This window comes from Centropristis striata, chromosome 2 (genome assembly GCF_030273125.1).
Source record: "Centropristis striata isolate RG_2023a ecotype Rhode Island chromosome 2, C.striata_1.0, whole genome shotgun sequence".
NCBI classification, from domain to species: Eukaryota; Metazoa; Chordata; class Actinopteri; order Perciformes; family Serranidae; genus Centropristis; species Centropristis striata.
In genome coordinates, this window is record NC_081518.1 from 14,926,272 (window position 1) to 14,948,537 (window position 22,266).

A 22,266-nucleotide genomic window follows, 5' to 3' on the forward strand; every position below is an offset into this window, starting at 1 on the left:
ACTGTTTCCTGACGCTGGACCTGGCCATCTTTCATCAGGGAATGTCTGAATAGGCTAGGGTTACACTGAGGGGGCACCTCCTTCTGGGCCGTGAGAGTGTCTGTGTGTGTGCGCCTGTTGAGGGAAAGCTTGCGTATGTGTGCACCAACTCCAGGAGTTTGCCCCCTTTCACCCGTTTCAATCAGGATCCTTCTGATCCAGTTTAACCTTTTACCTCCCCCCATCCCCCATCCACTGCTGGAGCCCCACGTTAACCCCTCTCCCCCGTCATCTCCCCTTCCCCCAGAGGCTTGCTGAGAAGCAGGTGACTGATGTAGACTGTCGATATGGCCTACAGATAACATGAATAAAGGGCTCAACTCCCCACCCACCCACTCTTCCCTCCCTAAGTCTACCCCTCCCCAGCCCCTATGCAAATCTAAACAGCCCCCCCACCTCCCCTCCTCCTGCTCCTGCTCATTCATTGGGAGGGAAGCTTTGCAGTGGCTTCAACCAGCAGCAGCAGCAGCAGCGTGGGCTTTGTTGTGGACTACTGCCGGGAGAAAAGAGAGTGGAGACACACACGGAGGAAACTGAGAAAGCAGCTGATAGAGAGGCAGAAAACAGACAATTAAGTGCAGATGAAGAGAGTATTTTAGAGGAAGTTAGGGAGAAGGACAAATAGTCAGAGAGGGAAATCACATCAACAGCAGCTAAAAGAGAAAGAATTGCTTCTTAGAGAGAACCAGGAAGCAACTGTACTGAGTGAGAGTATTGTTACGGACATTACTACTACTATCACCACCGCTACCTCCGCTACTATTATTACTACTACTGCTACTACAAAAGCAACAACTGTAGCAGTGAAGTTCTGCATTTTTGGTGGGGATTTCCTGGTGAGTTTGATGTGTTTAACAAGTCGTTTCTTTATTTGTTCTTTTTCATAAATGAAAGGAAAAGAACTTTACACTATATTTTTTCAGCATTTTTCTTTTACCGATTGTGTTTAAATGGTTGATTCATGGTCAGATGCAGCAGATGCAGTATTTTAAAGTGAAGTGCAGGCACATTTATGGAGCAATAATGTGTTTCATGAAGCTTATTTTTTGTGAAAGTATTTATGTTCTTTTTTTTTCTTATAATATGAGGGATTTGTTTTCTTCTCAAACTTCCCTAAAATGTTACAGTGAACATCAATGCACACATTCAAAATGATCAAGTCAATGATGTCAATTCAGGAAGTAGTAGAAGTGGTGTTGGAAATTGTTACGTGTTAAGATTTGATCATTCAGCTAATGAAGAAGTTTATTTCTTAAAAATAATCATACTTTCCTTTGTGTTACTGTCTTGGTAAAAAAGGGAAGTGAAAGCTGAATCTGATGAAAGTTGCGTGTCATCTCACATGAGTAGCAGCCTTCTTCTTCTGGTGTTAATGATTAAAGCTGCGGTTTGACACTGTTTTCTTTGTTTAGCATGAAGACTTTTGGAAAGACTTGCCTTCAGCCAGATTCATTGTAAGAGACTAGTAGTCTTTGCTAGTCATGAAGACTTAAAAGTCTGCAGATTTAACAGTAATGTTGGCTGTAATTAAGTTTGGAGCTCCATGTGTTTTTGATCATGTGTTTTGTGTGTGTAACACATCAGGAATTAGTTTGCAAAAGGCTCAGGCAAGGATAAGTGGATATAAAATATTTCCAGTGCACTCATTTATGCAATAGGTTTTTTCATTGAACTTTAACAGTCAGCTAATAAGTGAAAACGAGTGATTTTATTTTTATTTTGAAGAAACTGGTGTGTCATGGTGAAGACTTTGTGCAGGAAAATGTTGTTGTGTTTACACTTCGAGCCCTGAAGCTATTCAGTTACTTCCCCCTCTCTGCTGTCTGCACACACACCTGAATCTGCGGTTCATGAGTTTCATACTGCTACAGATTGCTCAGTTTCATTCAAGGAACAGCCTGTGTGTGTGTGTGTGTGTGTGTGTGTGTGTGTGTGCGCGCACGCATGTGTCTGAACGGACTGTTTGCTGTGAGGGTGCTCGGCATGTGAGGGTGGAGGGGGGTGGTTGTAATTAGATGAGAGGCAACTCTGTAGAGCCCCTCCCCCCGCCCCCCAGACAGCAGACACACTTCTCAGCGACCCCGTTCTCATGCGTGCACGTACACTCACATACACTTGCACATGCACACGTTTCCTCGGGCTGTGGCTTACACAGGTCAGCGGGTCGAGTTGGAATTATATAGTCATGATCAGTACCATATGTCTGTTCTGTTGCACTGCGTACATGGTAGGGTTGCCATTCTGAAAAAAATTAGCTTTTTGTGAAGACTAATGAGAAATATATTTTGTTCAGAGTTTCTCTTGATTTTGCATGTTTGGATTCATACACTTTTTTGTAGAAGAAATTAAAATGCATCTTTTTTTCCACTCCGGGCAGCCATTGGTTTGTATTGATTTCGTACAGTACAGAAATGAATGGAAACCAATGGCTGCCAGGAACAGCAGGGAAAAAAGTATAACTGTATAGCATATAGAGCTGACACTCTTGATTGCTAAGTGGAAGATTTATTTGCTTAACTTTGATGGTTATTAATTGCTTAAGTTGTCATTTTATAGCACAAATACACACACATATTTGCTGGTTCCAATTTCCTAAATATGAACAATGGATGCTCTTTGATTGAATAATTGTTTTCCAAAAAGTTTTGGCTCTAGGAAACTGTGATATTCACATTTTATCTGCCCAAGTGTTAGTCAAGAATGTAATGGTGATAGTAGTTAGTTGCAGCACTAACATCATGCATTTGATAACAGTCTGCAAAAATGTTTAACATACATGAGTCGCACAGAGCTTGTACAGTCTTGAAAGTTTTGAAAATGCTCAATTTTAACCATTATGTATTTAAGGTTAGTTATATGCTTGGGTTTTAGTATACTCCTTGAAAAATGCCTGATTTTCAACATAATTTGTTTTTTCTTCTGCGCAATCACTCATATAAACCAAACTTGTAAACTGTTGGCGTCTCACCTGATGAGCTAAGCTAGTTGATAGCTATATAGGTTCTCTATTGATCTTTGCTCTTAACATTAGCAGGCATTAAATAACCATGACCAAAATATGCACTCAAAGTTAATAAAAATAGCTCTTGAAATCAAAAAATGTATAATGATTGCTGTGGGTATGAACTCATTTTAAAGACTTTTTTGTAATTTAATGTATAGTAACAATATAGATGAGATTATTCAAGCCATGAGAAACTTTTGTTTTAGTCTTGAAAAGTGCTCACATTTTATTCTTAAAAAGCTGTACTCACCCTGCTCGTAGTAAAGGAGCTAAAATTGCAACAAAATATGGCTGATTTCAACCCTTAAACAATCAGTCTCCAAATCGTGGCTCAGTCATAAAGTCTGTAAAGTTTAAACCAACATGGTTTAATTCAAATTCAAGTGGAGAATGTTTCCACATATACCAAATATGTCCGGCTGGATTTTTGGGATATAATGTATAACATTCACAAAACGCTTAAAATATATACGCTAGTGTAAATGGTGCACCCTTAAAAGACACACAGTCTTGGATTAAGCAGATACATGCTGTCAGACAAGTGTGGAATGAAATGCATTTATAAGCCGATTTTCTTTTAAAGTTGTAGTTTAAATGCAGAGGTGATCAGTCTTTTTTAAATAAATGTGATGATAAACCAATATGCGGTCGAATGTGACATTAATCACCAGTGGTGAAATAGTACGTGTTGCCTTGGTGGCTGTCAGCCAATGTGAATGGATTAGATTTCACTTTTTTCTACGACAGGGAAAGATCAGAGAAGCCCCCAACTCAGATTTCCTACGGTGAATTAAAACCTGCTGAAACTGATTGGTAACCTGCAAACAAATTTTGATCTGCCTTTGTAGAGCTTATGGCTTCTAGCTCGGTGTGAATAAGTGTGCCACTGTGCATGCAGGTTGGTATTTCTGATCCCCTGTGAGCACGCTTTGTGTGACCGCTCCTGGTGAGCGAGTGAGACCTCGCCCTCTGAAACAAAACACTGCTCTATTCTACGCCCACTTTCACTCATTTCCCAATTAAGCAGCTTTCAGGGTGCCCCGACTGGCTCCTCAGAGAATACTGTAAACCTTCCATAGTCTCTTCATATCTCCTCAGTCAAGGAGGCTCTAATGAAAGCCTCGGCCCCATGAGAGCCTCCACATGCACTCTCAGGCCCCTCTCTCACCAAGCAATACGTTTGTTTTGAAATAGGAGATGGTTATCTTTTGCTTTTTCTCCCTTTCTTTCTGCTGTCTTTCTTTCACACATCCACTAAGATGATTATGTGATCATATCACAGAGTCACGCTCAGGGCTAACGAAGACAGAAGGGGGTTGTGGTGCCTCTGCCTTTTTATTCTCTTTCCAAACAAAAGATCATTTTTTATCTCACTTTATTGTCACTTTCCTTCCATTTCAACAGGCGGCATTTTGTAATAATAATTCTTTATTGAGGACTGAAGACTTTTAAGTTAGAGGATACCCTCAAGCAGGTTCCTAGATTTTTTCATGTATTTTTTTTCTTTTATTTAGATAGTGAACACTAGTAGGAGGCATACAGCAAAGCTATAATTGATCTGGGATATAATGATTACATGCTCAGCATCCCAAAACCTCTAGACCACCACCATGCTGGATTATAACACGGTTGTACTGTATGTCTGACTGATATACCAGCCATGCCCAAGTGTGTTTAAAAAAATATTTTTCATGCAATATACACTCAAGTTCTCTCTACTAGAGTTTATGGCATTTTTGATTTATTTTTTAGAGGTTGCACTTTTATATGTTTGAGTCATATGTCCCCTATCTGAACATAAATATATGTTTTTGTATTTATTGCCCCCCAATCAGTACACATCTTTGTCACAGCTCTTTTATAACCATATTTGTTGTCTTTACACTTTGTTTTTTCATCATTTCATTATAGTAACAATTAAGATGAGATTATAAAGGCTTTGAGAGTCTGGAAATGTTTGGTTTAGCTACCTTTCAAGTGCTTGAATCTTAATCTGAACAAGTGGCCTCAATACAATATCTACTGCTGTATGTGAAAAAGGGTTCAAATCTTTTTGCCATAATCACTATGTTTTGTGTTGCTGGAAGCAGAAGGTTAGAGGAATTGTCTGGAAGGCTGGTCTCTGGGGGTTTGTGACTTTTGACTCAGATTTTTAGCTTAGGGAGGGGATAAATACAAAAGACCTGCCAATCTCAGAGGACTCTGAAAAATCAAAACAAATCTCCTCTGCAGGACAACACCGTTTTTCCATTTGCTCTGTCTTCCTTCACAAATGTTTCCTTCCTTTATGGAAAAATTGAGCAAACACTGTGAACACTGTCTTTAGGGTGTAAGTGTGAAATTTCTAATAATGCAGACCATGCCTCGCCTCAAAGACATACAGCAAAGTTGATTCTCTGTGTGTTTTTGTTTGACCTTCTGTGTGCTGACAGAGCGAAAATCTAATTTTATGTTCTTGCAAAATGTTTTCTATATTGAGAATATATCTCCTTTAAAATGTCAATTTAATGTATCTCTGATCATGCAAAGTAATCTAACGTGAGGATTAGAGGAAGTACAAGAATATATTTTTTATCTTTTCTTTTCTGTCTTTCTCACTCTCATGTTCTATTTTTTTCCCCAGTTACCCTCCCTGGTGCACTTCTCGCTCCCGTTTCTTCCTCCTCAGCCTCCCTCACAACACGCCGCTCCTCTTCCAACTCCTCCTCCTCCATGCAGACCTCATACCGACTGCCCAACCCTTTGCCACCCCTCCCTGTGCGCAAGGGTGTCCGAGGTCGCCGTCCCAAATCCCAGACTATTGCTTTGTTGAAGGCAGCAGCTGAAGCTGCGGCGGCAGCAGCAGTAAATGGAGCATCACAGAGCCCTGCCAGAACAAGCTCTGAGCCTCAACTGGCCCCCAGACCACACAAGAAGAGAGGGCCCAAGCCTAGGAGCAAGGTGAGATGCCATCAGAGCTGTAATCCATTATTCTGTGGTCCAGTGACCCTGTCATTTTTTGTTTATATGTGTTACGACAGAAATGATTTTGATGAAGGAGACAAAGTCAGAGGTGGACGGTTAAGAGAGGGAAGAGTTTTTGTGGCTGCTTACTCACAATAAAGGAGTTTTGCTTCAGAATCTTCTGTATGTGCTACAGTGCAGTTCATGTGCAGCAGTGAAAGAGTTAAAACACACCTTCAATAAATCATTAACTAAAACTCTGTGTAGGTTACAGAGAGTTAATGAGCACGGGTTTGTTTGTCTTTTGCTCCAGAAGAAGCCTCGGGTGGTGCAGTCCCTGGGGGTACCAGCAGTTACAGTTCCACCTCCAGAGACCAGAGTGAGCTCCGGACACGTATCAGCAGACAGCAACCATAGCAACGGCTCAAATGTAGTTTGCACAGGTAAACTGGATAACAGATACACCTGAATGCGTACTCATGTCCATATATGGTCAGTTTTAGTAACTGTGCGGTGGTGATATCTAGCTTGAATGTTTAGGTTAGTAAAGGGGACCTACTCTGCTTATTTTAAGATTCATACTTGCATTCTGGGTTTCTACTAGAACATGTTTACATGCTTTAATGCTTTCGCGTCCTCATGCTGCCCATGACTACACCTCTATTTGCCCTCTGTCTGAGACTTCACATTGTTACACCTGTCTCTTTAAGCCTCTCTCCTGTTCTGCTCTGATTGGTCAGCATTTGCAGATTTTTAACCTGAAAATCACCATTAAGTGCTTTTAAACCAAAAACAACAATAATTTAACCTGTTCCAGCAGGAATCTTATCCCAAACTGGGGACAAATTACCAACATTGACAACCAAGTTACAGGTTTCCTTGACATGAGCATGTAGCTACACAAACTGATGTCAGCCCGAGCTGAACGTAGACAAAAACTGAGTGTTTAGAATGATTGGAAACCTGAGGTTTATGCTCACAGGGAGTACTTTCACATATGTTAACAGTATTATTTAAAACATGTTTATTATGAACATCCAACAATATAACATTAAATATAGGACAGAAAATAAGGAAAAGCATAATAGGTCGCCTTTAATTTTTGTCAATGACCTTTTCCTCTCTTTGTATTATTGCAGTATGTGTCTATGTGAACAAGCATGGTAACTATGGCCCACACCTGGACAGAAAACTAGTACAGCAGCTCCCGGACCACTTTGGCCCAGCTCCAGTCAACGCCGTGCTGCAGCAGGCTGTTCAGGCCTGCGTGGACTGTACGTACCAGCCCTCTGTAATGCTGTCGTTCCTGCAGAGCCAGTCCCACATGGGAGGAGAGGTCATCAGAGGTAAAGAAACTGTTAGCAAACAAGGGTGTCTTTAAACTGCATGTTTTGTCTAACTGACTAATATGTGGTCAAAATGATAGAAAAATTGATGAATGTAGCAAATCCTCACATTTGATGAGCTAGAGGCAAATGTTGGGAATTTTCCTCCATAAGTCTCTCCTGGTTTCCTGCCCGCTGGTGCCAGCAAAGAAACAGTCTGGATTGTCGATTACACTTCAGTTTTTGTACAGATCAAACAAATGAGATATACTTTGTTAATTAGCCAGCTTTAGAGGTGCTGGTAGGAGGATTTTGTGCCCTTTGGGAAAAGCCAGACTAGCTGCTTCCACCTGTTTTCAGTCTTTATGCTAAGCTAAGCTTGCCAGTCGCTGGCATGGCTTCATATTTGCCGTACAGACATCAGAGTGGATTTACTGATCTCTACTTGGTCTCTAAGCAAGCCAATATTGAACTATGCCTCTAAAGTCACTTCTTAAAAAAACAGTGCCAGATGAAGTGTAATGTATTCCTAATGCCATAAAGCCAGTATAGGCAATCAGCCAGGTGAAATTGGTTTAAGCACACACTCATGGGTCATGCATATTGCATGTATTTGTGTGTGTGTGTGTGTGTGTGTGGAGAAAGAGAGGAGGAATAAAAGACAGCGCCTGTGGCAGCAGCTGATGTGAGCACTGTGTCTGTAATCAGAAATGACATGTGCGTCTAACCTGGTTTGGGATGCTGGGATTGGGTCTCCCTTGGGGGGCTGGATTGGGAGGGCTACGAATGATGTTGAGTGAGGAGGGTGGTGGTGGGGGGTTTAATTTGTGGATTTGTGCAGGCTTGGCTTGGGTGGGGTGGGTGGGTGGGTGGGGTTGAAGTGCAGCGTGGGATGTGAAAAAGGTGGGTTTGTGCCTATAAGGGGAGGGTGGTAACCCTAAACCATCTGCTGTTTTTCTTAAGCTGTGAATGCATACAGTGTTTGTGTGTGTGTGTGTGTGTGTGTGTGTGTGTGTGTGTTTGTGTGTGTGTGTGTGTCTACATACAGCACACAGAATAATAGCTGTGTGTGTTGTACCCACCAGTGCGGTCAGAGCATGGTATCCGCTACGTGAAGCTGCCCTCCGCCTCCAGTGCGTCTTCTGTGCTGCGGTTCCTGGAGAACATGTGCCAACATCTGGAGAGTGACAGTCTGTTCAGCTCGCAGCCGTTCAGTCCCTTCAGCAACAACACGCGCTTCTACAACAGGACAAAGTCAGGTGAGCAAATGTGTGCATAGAGTAACTGTAACAGGAGTAAATGAAGAGAAAAGATATTAACGAGGAGGATGATGTGAGGATTTAACTGTGAGCTGACTTACTGAGAGCAATAGTAAGTCTGCAGCTCACTGAGGTCACTGACAAAGTGGTCATTTGACAAAGTGGTGCATTTTTGTGCAAATCTAGATTGGTTTTCTGATTCAGGAATTTGAAAAAAAAAATAACATTACGAGACATAATTTTTTTTCATGAAATTTTCATTTAGATCTAAATTCAGGTTAAAGGTTTAACATTTCCTGTAGATAAGTTAACAAGTTTATATAATTTGTGACCTTACCAGAGGCATGTGCTTTAAGTGCTTTTTACTTTAAGCCTTTTTCCTCCATCATTCATGAACTAAATCTTCTCCCGAGGCCTCTTAAATAAGGCAGTTCACTATGGCTGTGTCCAGTACAGTGCAGCATCTTTCTGTTTTCTATTTCTGTTCACATGACTCTCTCTTAGGGGTGTGCCATATCGTATCGTTCACGATAATACCGGTATATTTTTTTTATGGGTAAAAAAAATGCATATCACGATATTGGCAACATGCCCTACTTCTTGACAAAGTAGCGTAAGGATTTCCTATTAATTACCTAGACCTTGGCGGCCCGCCAGTCTCTTGTGCTGCTCTAACGTCACATTTCAAGCTACTGAAAGTATATCTACACTATTCATAACATAAAGTTATTTTGCGTTGTGTCTCTGCTCAGCAGTGTCTGTCACCCGTCAGTCAGTCTAAACCCCTACCCACCTCTCTGTCCTCCTCCGAGACATGCGCACACATTCACACACACACACACACTGAATATACCGAGCTGCCCTCCCACTGCGCTTCAAAACAAGCACCTACCTGTCTGTAATGTATCAGTCCCGTCCCCACTCTCTCTCTCTGTGCGTCTGCGTGTGCGTGAGCCGATCTAAGTACTATCAACCTGTCCTGTCAGAGGTCCAAACGGTCCAAACACACTGTTGCATTGTGCCGTTCGTTAGCCGCGAGCTAACATTAGCTAACAATTAAAGTTGTTTTAATCACAAAAAGCTACTATTAGTTCCTGTCGCTTCACAAATGCAGCTTTCAAAATAAGAGCACAGAATCCACCACAGAAATTACAAGAAGACTGTCAAAATAAGATGCCTTAAATAAAACATAGAAGAACCTTTATTCTCCTTTACAATAATTAATTAAAATAGGCAATGATGTGTTTGTGAGGTGTTTGCTCACATTTAGCTCTCAAAGTGGACGAGATTGATCACATTGTACTATAAAATGTACAAAATTTTCTCCCAGGGGGCCCCCAGACCCCCTAGAAGGTTATTTTTTATTATTATTCGCTAATACTCAAGTAAGTAATTTTTTTGTATTTGGCAACTGTTGAGATTTGCAATTTACACTACATTTAGATTTATGATTGATTTTTATTTTGTTGTACAATTTTTATTTATTTATATGGACTACAAAATAATTTTCTATATATTTTTCAGTATTTTTGATATCGTCAAAAATATCGTTATCGCGATAATACTCGTGAAACATCGTGATAATCTTTTAGGGCCATATCGCCCACCCCTACTCTCTCTCATCTTTTCCTGAAACAGAACCGTTGTCCCACCCTGAGAATGGCCTGTCCAAAGACGATTCAACAAAGGATCCCACTCCCAGCACCCGCCCGCCTCACACCACATCAGACTACAGAGCAGCAAAGAAGGAGCGGACATATTTTCCTGGGCACACACACACGCCTCCACCACCACCCCTACGACGTGTCAGCTCCAACCCAACTGAACTTAGCCCAATGTGTCCACCCAGACGAGTGGAAGGTGAGGTTAAATACACACACAGATCTTCATCATCTGTTGAAACCTGGAATATAACCAACGTTTGTTCCAAGCGGCAACGTATTTGCCTTAAAAAAGTGAAGCCAATGCATAAATGCTTTAAACCTGCATTCTTTCTCATGGCCAGCAGGGAGAGACTCGACTGTTTGCAAAAGTAAGTCTGATAAAATGAAAGTCAATAGGAAAATGAGCCTAAATTTCTCAATGAGTTCATGATCTCAATCGCTACTTTCAAGTCTTCATCAATACATCATGTTATTTTGTTTAAATATTTTCTCATTGAGAGTAAAATAGATGATTAAGCAGGTTAAGCTTTAGGGTGAGGTTGCCCTCTGATTGACAGGTCGCTACCATGGCGCTCAGAATGTTTTTGTCCTAGAACTTTGACTCCTCACAGTGTGTTGTAACACAAAATTGTAACATTTTGCTTGCCTAGAGAAGTCTAGAAATGTCTTGCTCAGTGTTCAGTTGTACTAATTTGCTTAATCATTCTTTCAGCAAATCATCAATTTATGAGGTTTAGTGGCAAAAGTTTTTTTCCTAAGTAACAGGGGATGTCCCACCATTTACTTACAATTGTTGTAACTTTTTACAAATTGCAAAGACATTTTTGACAAAAAGCCACATTAACATCTGACCGTAACACTGATAAATATAACTATAAGCAGTAGGTTTTACATTTGATAAAGGTATTAGTTTTTTTTTTTTTTTTTTTTAATTTGGTTTTCCTTTCTCACACTCTACAGCAGCGAGCTCAACAACAGGCCCAGACCACATGAAACAGGACAAGGAGGGTTCAGGGAATGACGCCTCTTCCTGGTCAGTTGACGATGTCATGCGGTTTGTCCAAGAGGCTGACCCTCAAACTCTCGGCCCACATGTTGAACTATTCAGGAAACATGTGAGTATTTCATTTATATGAGCTGTCTTCTTGTTGAAATAATGATTAAACTCTCCCTGAGCTTTTGGTCTCCAATGCTCCAGACAAACCAAACTGGAATTTCCACCATTCAACGACTTAATCGAATCCTTGTCTTTTTGATCGAATTGTTCTGAGAAGAGGTGTTTGTATCGTGCCTCCCCGCTGACACTATGCTCCTCTCTCTGCAGGAGATTGATGGTAAAGCTCTGATGCTGCTGCGCAGTGATGTCATCATGAAATACATGGGGCTGAAGCTGGGCCCAGCACTCAAACTCTGTCATCACATCGAGAAGCTTAAACAGACCAAACAATAGAGGATGAAGGCACTCTCTTTTTTCCACTGGCAACCGGGCGCGCACGCACACACACACACACGTACACACACACACACACACATACACACACACACAGGTACACACACACACACACACACGTACACACACACACACACACACACAGACATTATTCTACAGGGATGTAGTGCAGTGTCAACCCATATGAACCAGGGTCCCAGCTACAATTCAGGACAATGATGTCAAGTCTTCTGTATTAATTTATTTTTTGTTTTTAGGTGCTGTTACAAATACAAACTTGTTGGTCATTTTATGAACTGATTCCAGTATTTTTTATAATTAAGCTGTTCAAATTTGACCACTTTTTTGCCAGCCAATAAATCAATCAATAGCATTTTATTGTGGGCAGTGTAAAGAAGGTTTTGAAACAGCAGTTTGACCATCATGCTGGGAAATAAAAGTAACAGTTAACCGATTAATCAAATTAAGAAAAAATCCATGTAATTAAAATTATATAAATAAAAATCCTGGCTACTGCCCTGATCTCAACACGTTTATTTTTTAATTAACCAGCCGCATTAAAATAGATCCACGTTACATGAATAATCATTTTTATAAGTGTTATTAGTATCAGAAATCTCAGCATTCCTTTACGTTAGTGTCTTTTTGCCTAAAGACCATTATTTACGAAACTTTTAATTTATCAGACATGCCGTAAGCTTGCAGCTTTTCTCTTCGGATATTTGGCTGTTAAAGTATTTTTCTTCGGTCAGAATTTCAGGATGGGCGCTCTCCACTCAAGACTGAGAAAGTTAGTTCAGGTACTGGCAGTGAACTTCTTGCTGCATCATTTCTTACAACGCAATAAAGTTTATGTCGTTATTGTCAAATGTAGTTTATGCAAGCCAGTGAATGTATGAAGTCATGAACATTATTAGAGGTACTGAACAACAGGAGTGTCCCAGTTATGTGAATGAGAAGTGTTAAAGGTTTCATTTGAACATATTGGAGAAATTGACTTGTTCCCTGAAGTCACCACTAAAATTTTGTGTTTTTTTTTTTGTTTTTTTTCAAGCAGTTTCAACTTGAGCACTGATGTGGCTACATGATTGTATTATGCTTCAACAGTCACACAATCAAACACACACACACACACACACACACACACACACACACACACACACACACACACACACACACACACACACACACACACACACACACACACACACACAATGACTGGAATACTGTAAGTGTTGACATTAAAATGAAGACAAGGCCATTTACTGTCTAATTTGAGTGCTGTACAGAAAGTTAATGTGCTTCAGAGAGAGTACATGACGAGGAAACTGTTTTGTATAAAGTCAAAGCCAAAAGGTTGTTTTTTGATATCATTTTGTACTGTAACAAAGTGTATCAACCTGTATCAAGCGTAAGTGTAATCATTTTTTTTCTGCCTGAAATAGTTTTTGTGTGCTACATCAAATAACTACCTACAGGACAATACTGTGTTGAAGTAATTATTCACACGTCTCAGAGTATTTATATGTTTTTTGATGGCAGAAGTACTAATTCTCTGAACATTTCAGAACCATTTTCAAACCAAATCATTTGTGTTGTAGCTGCATGTCACTCTGTTGCTCTCCCGTAGTGGTAACAAGTTGATACTTGAAACCGTCTTGCTTTAATGTGAAACTCAGGTTTTAGTAGGAGGTTGTTTTGTAGAAGATGTTTTACATCGTTAGCATTTTGTGTTCATTACTACCACATAGAGGGACTGCACAATTACCAACTATGTATATTTTTTATGCCTTGTCATCTATCGCTCCGTAGCCTTTCATGTGTATATAGTATATGACTTTTTACTGTAAGTTCAACAAAAAAATGGTTGTTGAATATGTTTGATATGCATTCACACAATTAAACATTTGTTTGAGTCATCTCAGTGTTTTGACTGCTGCACAAGGCCACCTTGATGGCTATCAGCACAAGGTTCAGTTGCAAATGTTAATGAGTTATAACCAAATAAACCAAGGATGTTTTTATTACTTGTTTAGGCCTAATTAGGAAAAATATCCAGTAACTTGTGAAAAATTAGAGTGGCACTTGTCAAGGCCAATTGATCTATCTTGTGTCCGATCTTAAAATTTTAATGAAACTGAAAAATCATTAGTTCTTCTAAATGTAATGGTTTCTTCCTCAGCCTGTGCTATATCCTGCAGTTAGGTTTAATGAAAATAGGGCCAGTAGTTTTTCTGTAATCCTGCTGACAAACACATAACAAGCTAACAAACTTAACTGAGAACAACATCCTAATCAGAGCTACTAAATAAAGTAAAAGTCTGGAAAAAATTGTGTTACATAAATTATTTTTTTTTGCTCTTCTGTCTTGTTAATCATCTCAAGAGCCCTTCAGTTTTTTTTGTGACCCCTCAGGGTGTATCTGCCCTCTGGTTGTAAACTGCTGGCCTGGTCAGTCAGGAGAGAAAAGGGGGTATAAGAAGTAAAAGAAATTAATTCATAAATGCAAAAGAGAAAAACATTCAAGAGCACTGGCAGGGGCCATGTTCTTTTAGTGGTGGGATGTGTGTGTCTGGAGGGAATGGGGGTCGGAGGTTTAGGGAGGTCAAAGTATCATGGATGTCTTACTTAAGGAAAGTGACAGTCCAAAAGGAATCATTGTTCAAAAGATCAGCCAGTTCAAATAGCTCACCAGCAGCACTCATAATAAACAGGCTAATTATGACCCATCTTGCAGATTCTTTGGGAATGGTATATTCTCTTTCATGGTTGTGGAGCAAGCTATAATCTCAGCACAGGGTATCCTGGTGTAAGCTATATTATACCACTACATGCTTACAAGTATCTATGTGATAAACAATTGATAGAATGTCTAGCTTTAAGAAAGGCAGCTCCCTGCCAAGGCTCTAGGCCAGCCTGTATTACTTATTTTATATTAACTGGTAATGGTGGAAAAGTACTTGTGAAAGAGTATCTTTTGGTGAGATTTAGACCACTTATAATTTTCTTTTAAAAGGTATTACCCATGGTTGAATTAAGTGTGAACCCAGATAAAAGAGGACAAATACCCTTGGATAAAATGTTATCAATAAAGATATAAAGATGTTTTCTTGTGAATATAGAGATTAAAAAATGTTAAATTGTTAAAGCTGTTATCTTGTAGAGGAAGAAGTAGATATTTTACTCAAATAAAAGTAGCAATGCCACAGTTACAACTAAATGTCCTGCTTTCTTTTTTAAGTCACAACAAAATATATGTTAGGTACTTAAGTAGTCATTATGCAGAATGGACCATGGAATAATGTATAGCCTGTTATATAATCGGATTGTAATTATTGTTCTGTTAATGGGTACATCAATTTATTCTTGCTGCTGGTAAAGGTGAAGTAATTTTAATCAGGCCTACTTTGTTTAGGATTATGCTGGATAGCTTGTGAATTTCTTCCATAAAATATGAGATATCTTTTTCACCCTTTTTTCTTTTTATCTTCATCTTTTATCTTTATTGAATTTTAACACTTTCAAATACAAGTCTTATGCTGCTGTAATCTATAATAACAGGCTACCTAATAATTTTACTTATTGGTTATATTTTATATTGTTAATACAAAAAGTAACTAGTAACCAGTGGTGGATTGTAACTAAGTACATTCAGTACTGTACTTATGTACAATTTTGGGGTACTTGTACTTTACTTGTATTTCCACATATGTAAATTTATACTTATACTTCACTACATTTTAGAGGCAAATATTGTACTTTTTCCTACACTACATTTATCTGACAGCTTTAGTTTCTTTTCAGGTCAAGATTTAATGTGAAAAAATATGGTACATTTTAAATAACACGTTATTAATCAAACCACATAACAGTGCATTTAGCAGTTAAAGTAGTTTAGTAGCCCTATCTTGACAACAGTAAAATGCTGTTTACATACATGCATCAATAATAATAATCTAATAATATATTTAGATAACAATCTGAGTGGGGCCAATTTGTGAATTATTTTTCCACCACTGCTGGTTACTGAAGTGAACAAAACAACATGTAGTGGAGTCAAAAAAAGGCTAGAAGATTTGCAGTCATTATTACGTTACAAGTGGGCTATACCAAAATTATACTTATGTACACAAGGGAAATTTCGTTACTTTTCACTACTGCTGGAATTGTATAATTTTGATGACATTATCTCATACATTTGAGATTTTTCTGCGGTTATTAAGACAGTCTGCTGACTATCAATAGGAACATATGTCATTAGTATTTGTGACAGCCGAAGTCGTTAAGGAGGGGCACCTGGAGTTTAATGCTGCGTTCGATTGCACTCGGAACTCGGAAAGTTCCGAGTTGGAAATTTCGACTTCCGAGGTAAATGCGTTTTCCTGGATATAATAAAAAGAAGTGCGGTATTACATCTTATAGACTAATGTAGTTTAAATATGGGAAAAAAAACTATAATATTTTTTACACTTTTACTGTGCTTTTTCATCCCTACTATGCTAACACAAAGTATTTAATTAACAATAGGAGTAGGAGTGCAAATACCACTACAAAGTAATCCTACACTTTTAGTAACACAAATGCTAAATTAAACGACACATAACAGACTAAATGTTGAATATAAAGTGAGTGTTTACCTCTCACGGTGTGTGGCGCCATTTTGCTTTGATGTTTTCCAGGTATTTCTCCGCCCTACTCGGACTGCTTGGATCCTACCCGAATTCTCGAGTCGGAATCCCGAGTTCAAGGACCGTTCTATTGCACTTTTCCGACTCGAAGGTCGAATCTTTCCGAGTTCCGAGTGCAATCGAACGCAGCATGAGGCTACGTAGTGTGAACGCATAGACTGTATATAAATAAACGTAGTGTTTTAGCATGTTTACAGAAATAAAGCGCTCTCAAAGAAATCGATCGTCATCCCCAAGTTTAAGTCTACTACCAGAGTAAGTTTAATTTACACACATCCAGCCATTAAACATGGACACTGGCTAGTTAGTTATTTAACTGAGTAATATCAAACTAATCTGCCGTTAATTAGTCAGTCTTTGCTGACAGCCCCGGGGAACACCAACTAAAGCCAGAAAATATGTTTCGAAATAAATTTCTTGGGGAAAAAAACAATTTTCTTAAAACATTCATATTTTGAAATAATGATTTAAAGGTCCACTTACCGGTACTAAGCCTTTCTCGAGCTGTCAACCGGGGTAAGTTTAACGTTAACGAGATACCGGTAGTTGGTGCGTTCATACAGTTAACATTGGCTCACAATTGTGACGTCACCCAGACTGTTAAAGCAGTTTCATGTATCCGCTTCCCACACGCCAAAATAAAAAAAATCATAGGTTAAGTATTAATTTTTTATATACAGTCTATGGGTTGAACTTAACCCTTTGGAGTTTGGGACTATTTTGTTGGTTTTTGACTCCTTTTCATTCTGCCCGTATAAACCACTTAAAAAGTGTTCACCATGCCATGTTGGTATTGTTTTCAGTACATCCTCACCTATATGACCTGACTATTATTTTTTTTCATTTTGATTTACTGGGTCAACATTTTCAACACAAAAAAACCCACACCAAAAACACACACAAAATTACAAAAACACATAAAAATCACATTTTTTAAACAAAAAACCCCACATAAAACATACAAAACACACCGAAAACACATACATTTCTTTACAAAATCCACCCAAAAATTACGAAAAACATACATAAAACACACAAAAAACACATAGAAACACACAAAACCACAAAAATTGACAAAAATCACAAACATTAAAGACAAAATATTGAATATTGAATATATTAGAAATGCTGAATGCAAACTGCAAAATTTGAAAAACCTCTGCAAAAACTTGGTTGAGGTGTTTTTTTTTTTTTTACCTTTGCTGAAAAAGGGTTGATGCACTAAATTGGACATGGAAACTTCTGAAAAAGCTGACAGCAGGGCTCCATGCTGCTTCGTTTTCACGTTGCAACGTCAAGAAGAAGTCTTGCGCCAGTGCTTTCGTGGACTCCAGAGGGTTAGCAAAGAGTATTCTTAACAACTGGCTTCAAAGAGATATCTCTATCATTGGCAAAGTTCTTCTCTCCAAAGTGGGAGGTCTCTCTCGTTTTGTATATACAGCTTTATCTTTGTACTCTTCAGATTCCACCTGCAAAGCTATTAATGACTCCTTTTTTAACTTTATATGGCGTAACAACACAGATTAAAAAAAATCTGTTCTTTCAAATAATAGGTCTGAAGGGGGTCTTGAAGTCATTAACTTCGTTGACATCAATAACACCTTTAAAATTAATTGGTTGAGAAGATGCTTGCTTAATGATGAAGTTTCCTTATGGTATTTAATTCCCTGCAACATCTTTAAAAAATGTGGTGGTTTACAGTTTCCCTTAAAGTGTAATTATTCTCCTTCTCGACTTCCTCTTAAAATGTCTAAGTTTCACAGACAAGCTCTCTCAGCATGGAATCTTTTTTATGTTCATAACTTTTCCCCTCATAAAACCCTGCTATTGAATAACAAAGACATTACAATAAAAAACAAATCTTTCTTCCTTCCTGGCATGCAAAAGGCATATCTTTCATTATGGACTTATTTGATAAACATGGTAACCTTCTCTCTTATAAATGATTTTAATAGTACTTTTGAATTTCCTATTAGATTTAAAGAAATTAGTCTTTAATGCCAGGCAATTCCTTCTGGTACCATACAGTTGATGAAATATCATCTTTCACACAGCACAAGTGCAAGAATTGACCCCAAACTAATTATTGATGGTCGCCCTCTCCTCGATAAAAAAATGTAGTAATAAATTCATAAGGAATACTATCCATGCTATAAAGAAATGTTCTCCAAGAGGGAAATTCTACTGGGATGAGTTAATTGATGATGTTGACTGGAAGAAAGCATGATTACTGCCTTATACATTTTGCATCTCTAATATGATTAAAGAAATACACTTTAACATTTTACACAAAATGTACCCTCGCAATTCAATGCTAGCTAAGTTTATGGATATGGATAGTAAATGTGTCTTATGTGACGTGGAGGAATCTATTGCTCATGCATTTTGTGAATGTAATGTTGAGCAGGATTTGGATGGACTTGAGAAATAATTTATCTAACTTTCTTAGTGTTTCATACCTATTCACCAAAAAAGATGTTCTTTGTTATTTTACTCATTGTAAAAAATCTGTTGAATTTGTAACCAATTTCTTACTTCTCTCTTGTAAGTTCTTTATCCACAAACACATATTTCTCAACCAGGTAAGATACTAGTCTTACTTTTTCTTTTAAATGGGATTTGTCCAAGTTAAATTAAGTGTAAACCCAGAATTTTTGGGAGATTTTTTTCTTAATATGGTTTGCTATCTAGGGGTGGAAGAAGTAGATCTATTCCTCAAGTGAAAGTAGCAGTGCCACAGTTACAACTAAAAGTCCTGCTTTCATTCTATTAATTTTACTTAGGTAAAAGAAGCTAAAAATATGCTTGAACTACTAAAATTAAAAGTACAGTAATTGTGCAGAATGGCCCATTTCAGTTGCCTGTTATTAGCATATTAATACGTATAACATTTAAATTTTTGCAGCTGGTAAAGACGAGGCTAATTCTCATTTCTATCCTCCCTTGGGGCCAATAAAGTCATATATCTTTATATCATGATTTATTTTTTTACAAAAAAATCTGTATCAAGTTTAAATACAAATATAGACTGCATCTAAACTGGATTTTGTCAAATTATGGACTTTGGAATCTGAATCAGTAGCTTCAGCTGAAGGAGAAATACTGTAGTGGTAAATATGACTTAAACAACATTAAACTGCCATCTAGTGGAGAAATGGGTGATTCTCATGAAGCCAGACTAAGCTATGTTTGTGAAAATTACAAGGACATACTTTATTAAACTAAATTAACTTTTATTTTAACTTTTAAATGAATGAACAATATAGCCATAATGAGGCACAATTCATTGTTTTGTGCTTAAATAATACTTTCTATATTTTTAAACTTATTTTTGATTCACAAATTCATGACCGTAGTGTGTCCAGATAAAAATGTCATGGTTTCCCCACACTTATATAGAATAAATATTTAATAAACTATAAAAATAAATATACATTTGTTTAAAAATGTATAATTTAACAGAATATAATCAAATATAATGTTTTTTGTATAAAGAACAATTTGATGAAAAAGTAGTGTCCGACCACGCTGCTTTCATTACTGTTGCACTGTGTTCACAGTCCTCTCTTAATCACCGGAATTATTTAAACAAGTTCTTTTTTTACCCATAATGCATTTCAAAAAAGAAGAGATCAAAGATGGCTACAAGGTAAGATACTTTGTCATCTTTTGGTCTTGTTAATATTAAAGTTTGTCCATACACATCACTATTTCCATACCATAGGTGATCATTACTGTAATGTTTCATATTTCATATTTTTCAAAAGTTATTAATTACATTGTTTACTGTATAGAAGGTATTAAGGAGCCTAACTGTTGGTAAAAATATTTTGAGTCATAATGGCTTGTAGCATTTTTTGCTAGCTCAGCTAAATGTTATTCATTACCGTAATGCAGAGCTTTCATTACCATGTAGTATAGAGGCCTGTTACGGTAATGAAAAGTAATATTACAGTAATGTATATGAAAAGTTTTCATTATGAAAAGTTAATTATATTCTTTTTACATGAATATATGTAACCCACATGAGTACCAAACCCATTTATGTTATTTAAGAGAGCTTACCATGCCCCACCACAAGGTGGCGCACCAGCCCTGTATTCATGGTCACAAACATGAAGTGTGTGCTCGTCCTGAGACTCACCCAAATTGTCTCAGTGCACTTTGTTCTGATGGGGAGGAAATGAAGTGTCACACAAAAGGCCTTCCGTTTCAATGCAATCACATTTATTGGCTTTTTTTCTATGCACAGTTACTAAGCAGCCTGATGAGCTGTTAAAATGAATTAGATATAGAATAATGGAATTTTCACAATGTTGTAACCCCCCATCCCCAAAAAATAAATAAATACAAGACTGAAGGTGTTGCACAGCTCCAAAATATACAAAGGCTTGGAAATAATCATGTAAACTTTGAAAAAAAAAACTTTTTTCTTTGTATTATTTTATTGATTTATTTTACAAAAGAAAGAATTTGAAACATTTTTTTTCTTTAAAAACGTATTTACAGGTTTATACAAAAATACAAAAGTGATTCAAATCTGTTAAGTCCTAGCTAGTTTTAAACATGGAGCCTCTTTTAAATAGATAGTTACACTGTGTCTTCAACGTCTATATTTTTTTCAGTTCTCTGTCACATATTTTAAAGTCTGTTTAGTGTTATTCCATACTGTACATGTTTGAGAAAAAATATCCAGTGGCTGTTGTCACACTTCCCTTTAGGGCAAAATCGCGTGCAGACATTTGAAAAGGAGTTGGGACCAAGAATCTATAAAAGTCATAGATTCTTGTTTTGTTCCCAAGCTGTCGAGGACTGAGGTTAGAGACGGCTAAATGAATGTTGAGGAGAGTCTGCATGGCAACCTCACAGTTTGTCTTTCTGGTCAAATTGTGTCAGTCAATCATCATTCCACTGCTTTTACAAATAAAACAGTCTTGAAATACCTCTGTAACATCTGAGCCAGGTACAGTACGGAAAATTCACACTAAACAAAGTGTCAAATACTTTTGAGTATTTTTGTTTTTAGACTTTTAAACAGCATTTCACAGACACATTGCATTTTTCATGTAGCACTGCATCAACCTTACTGATTCATTTATTTTAATTATTCAGTAGTAATGTTTTGTGGGAATCAAAAAATTCTGCTATGAGTCAAAAGTAAATGCAATGATTTTCTGATCAGTTTAAACTAGGGTCTATGAATGGATATAGTTTTTTCCATTTCTATGTTTTTAAGTTGTTCATTTTTATTCAATGCAGCTTGTCCAGATATGCACCTTAAAACTGAATCAGTGGTTTCTCTCTGAAAATATTTCTCCTATTCCCAACTTCCAAAGCTCAAGCAAGACTAGGACCCAGCACCAAAAGTGTTCAGATTCTCATCCCGACAGATTCTATATCATTTTCTTTACAGTCTCTTATACAGATGATTGTCCAGTGAGTAGATATACAGTACAAGATAAACCCCTGTTTGTGATCACGACTATACAGAACAGAATTAGCCAGACAGTTTGTACATCTATAGAACACACTATTGAACTTGAACATTTGAACGGAAAATACAAAATCTTTTCTCGTGGTATGGAGACATCCCTCAGATAAAAATAATGATATGGTGGTGTCCTTTTCTTCTTCTTTTTTTTCTTTACTTATTGCATGCGATAGAAAACACAACAAATAAAACAATGAACAGGAACAAGTGCGCTTCAGCAATACGGGTATGATGGATGTAAAATTCTAATAATCATTTCACAGCTTTTTACCCTCTCCATCTTACACAGTGTCAGTTCTGCAATTCAGATTCGCTGAGTATCAAACAGTTGTGGTTTTGTTATCTATCTATCTATCTATCTATCTATCTATCTATCTATCTATCTATCTATCTATCTATCTAT

At 37.7% G+C, this 22,266-nt stretch overlaps 1 protein-coding gene and 1 long non-coding RNA gene across 4 annotated transcripts in view; one reads left to right on the forward strand and one right to left on the reverse strand.

The window, feature by feature from the left end:
- scml2 (Scm polycomb group protein like 2) overlaps nucleotides 1–11,766 on the forward strand; it is a 27,500-nt gene extending 15,734 nt beyond the window's left edge. Inside the window, exons 8-14 of the mRNA XM_059355389.1 lie at nucleotides 5,667–5,983; nucleotides 6,300–6,429; nucleotides 7,126–7,332; nucleotides 8,397–8,570; nucleotides 10,209–10,430; nucleotides 11,195–11,349; nucleotides 11,559–11,766. Coding sequence (XP_059211372.1) covers nucleotides 5,667–5,983; nucleotides 6,300–6,429; nucleotides 7,126–7,332; nucleotides 8,397–8,570; nucleotides 10,209–10,430; nucleotides 11,195–11,349; nucleotides 11,559–11,684 — 1,331 coding nt within the window. The 3' untranslated portion in view covers nucleotides 11,685–11,766. The remainder of the gene's footprint in view (nucleotides 1–5,666; nucleotides 5,984–6,299; nucleotides 6,430–7,125; nucleotides 7,333–8,396; nucleotides 8,571–10,208; nucleotides 10,431–11,194; nucleotides 11,350–11,558) is intronic.
- LOC131990033 (uncharacterized) lies at nucleotides 6,996–16,943 on the reverse strand. 3 transcript variants are annotated; one of them, XR_009396022.1, is made up of 4 exons: nucleotides 16,856–16,943; nucleotides 16,322–16,530; nucleotides 8,394–8,550; nucleotides 6,996–7,292 (listed from the first exon to the last, which is right to left on the reverse strand). It is a non-coding gene; the product is annotated as an uncharacterized LOC131990033 (long non-coding RNA). The 3 variants fall into 3 exon arrangements; XR_009396023.1 differs by lacking the exon at nucleotides 16,322–16,530 and having other exon boundaries at nucleotides 16,856–16,928; XR_009396021.1 differs by lacking the exon at nucleotides 16,856–16,943 and having other exon boundaries at nucleotides 16,322–16,714.
- Between the last annotated feature and the right edge of the window lie 5,323 nt (nucleotides 16,944–22,266).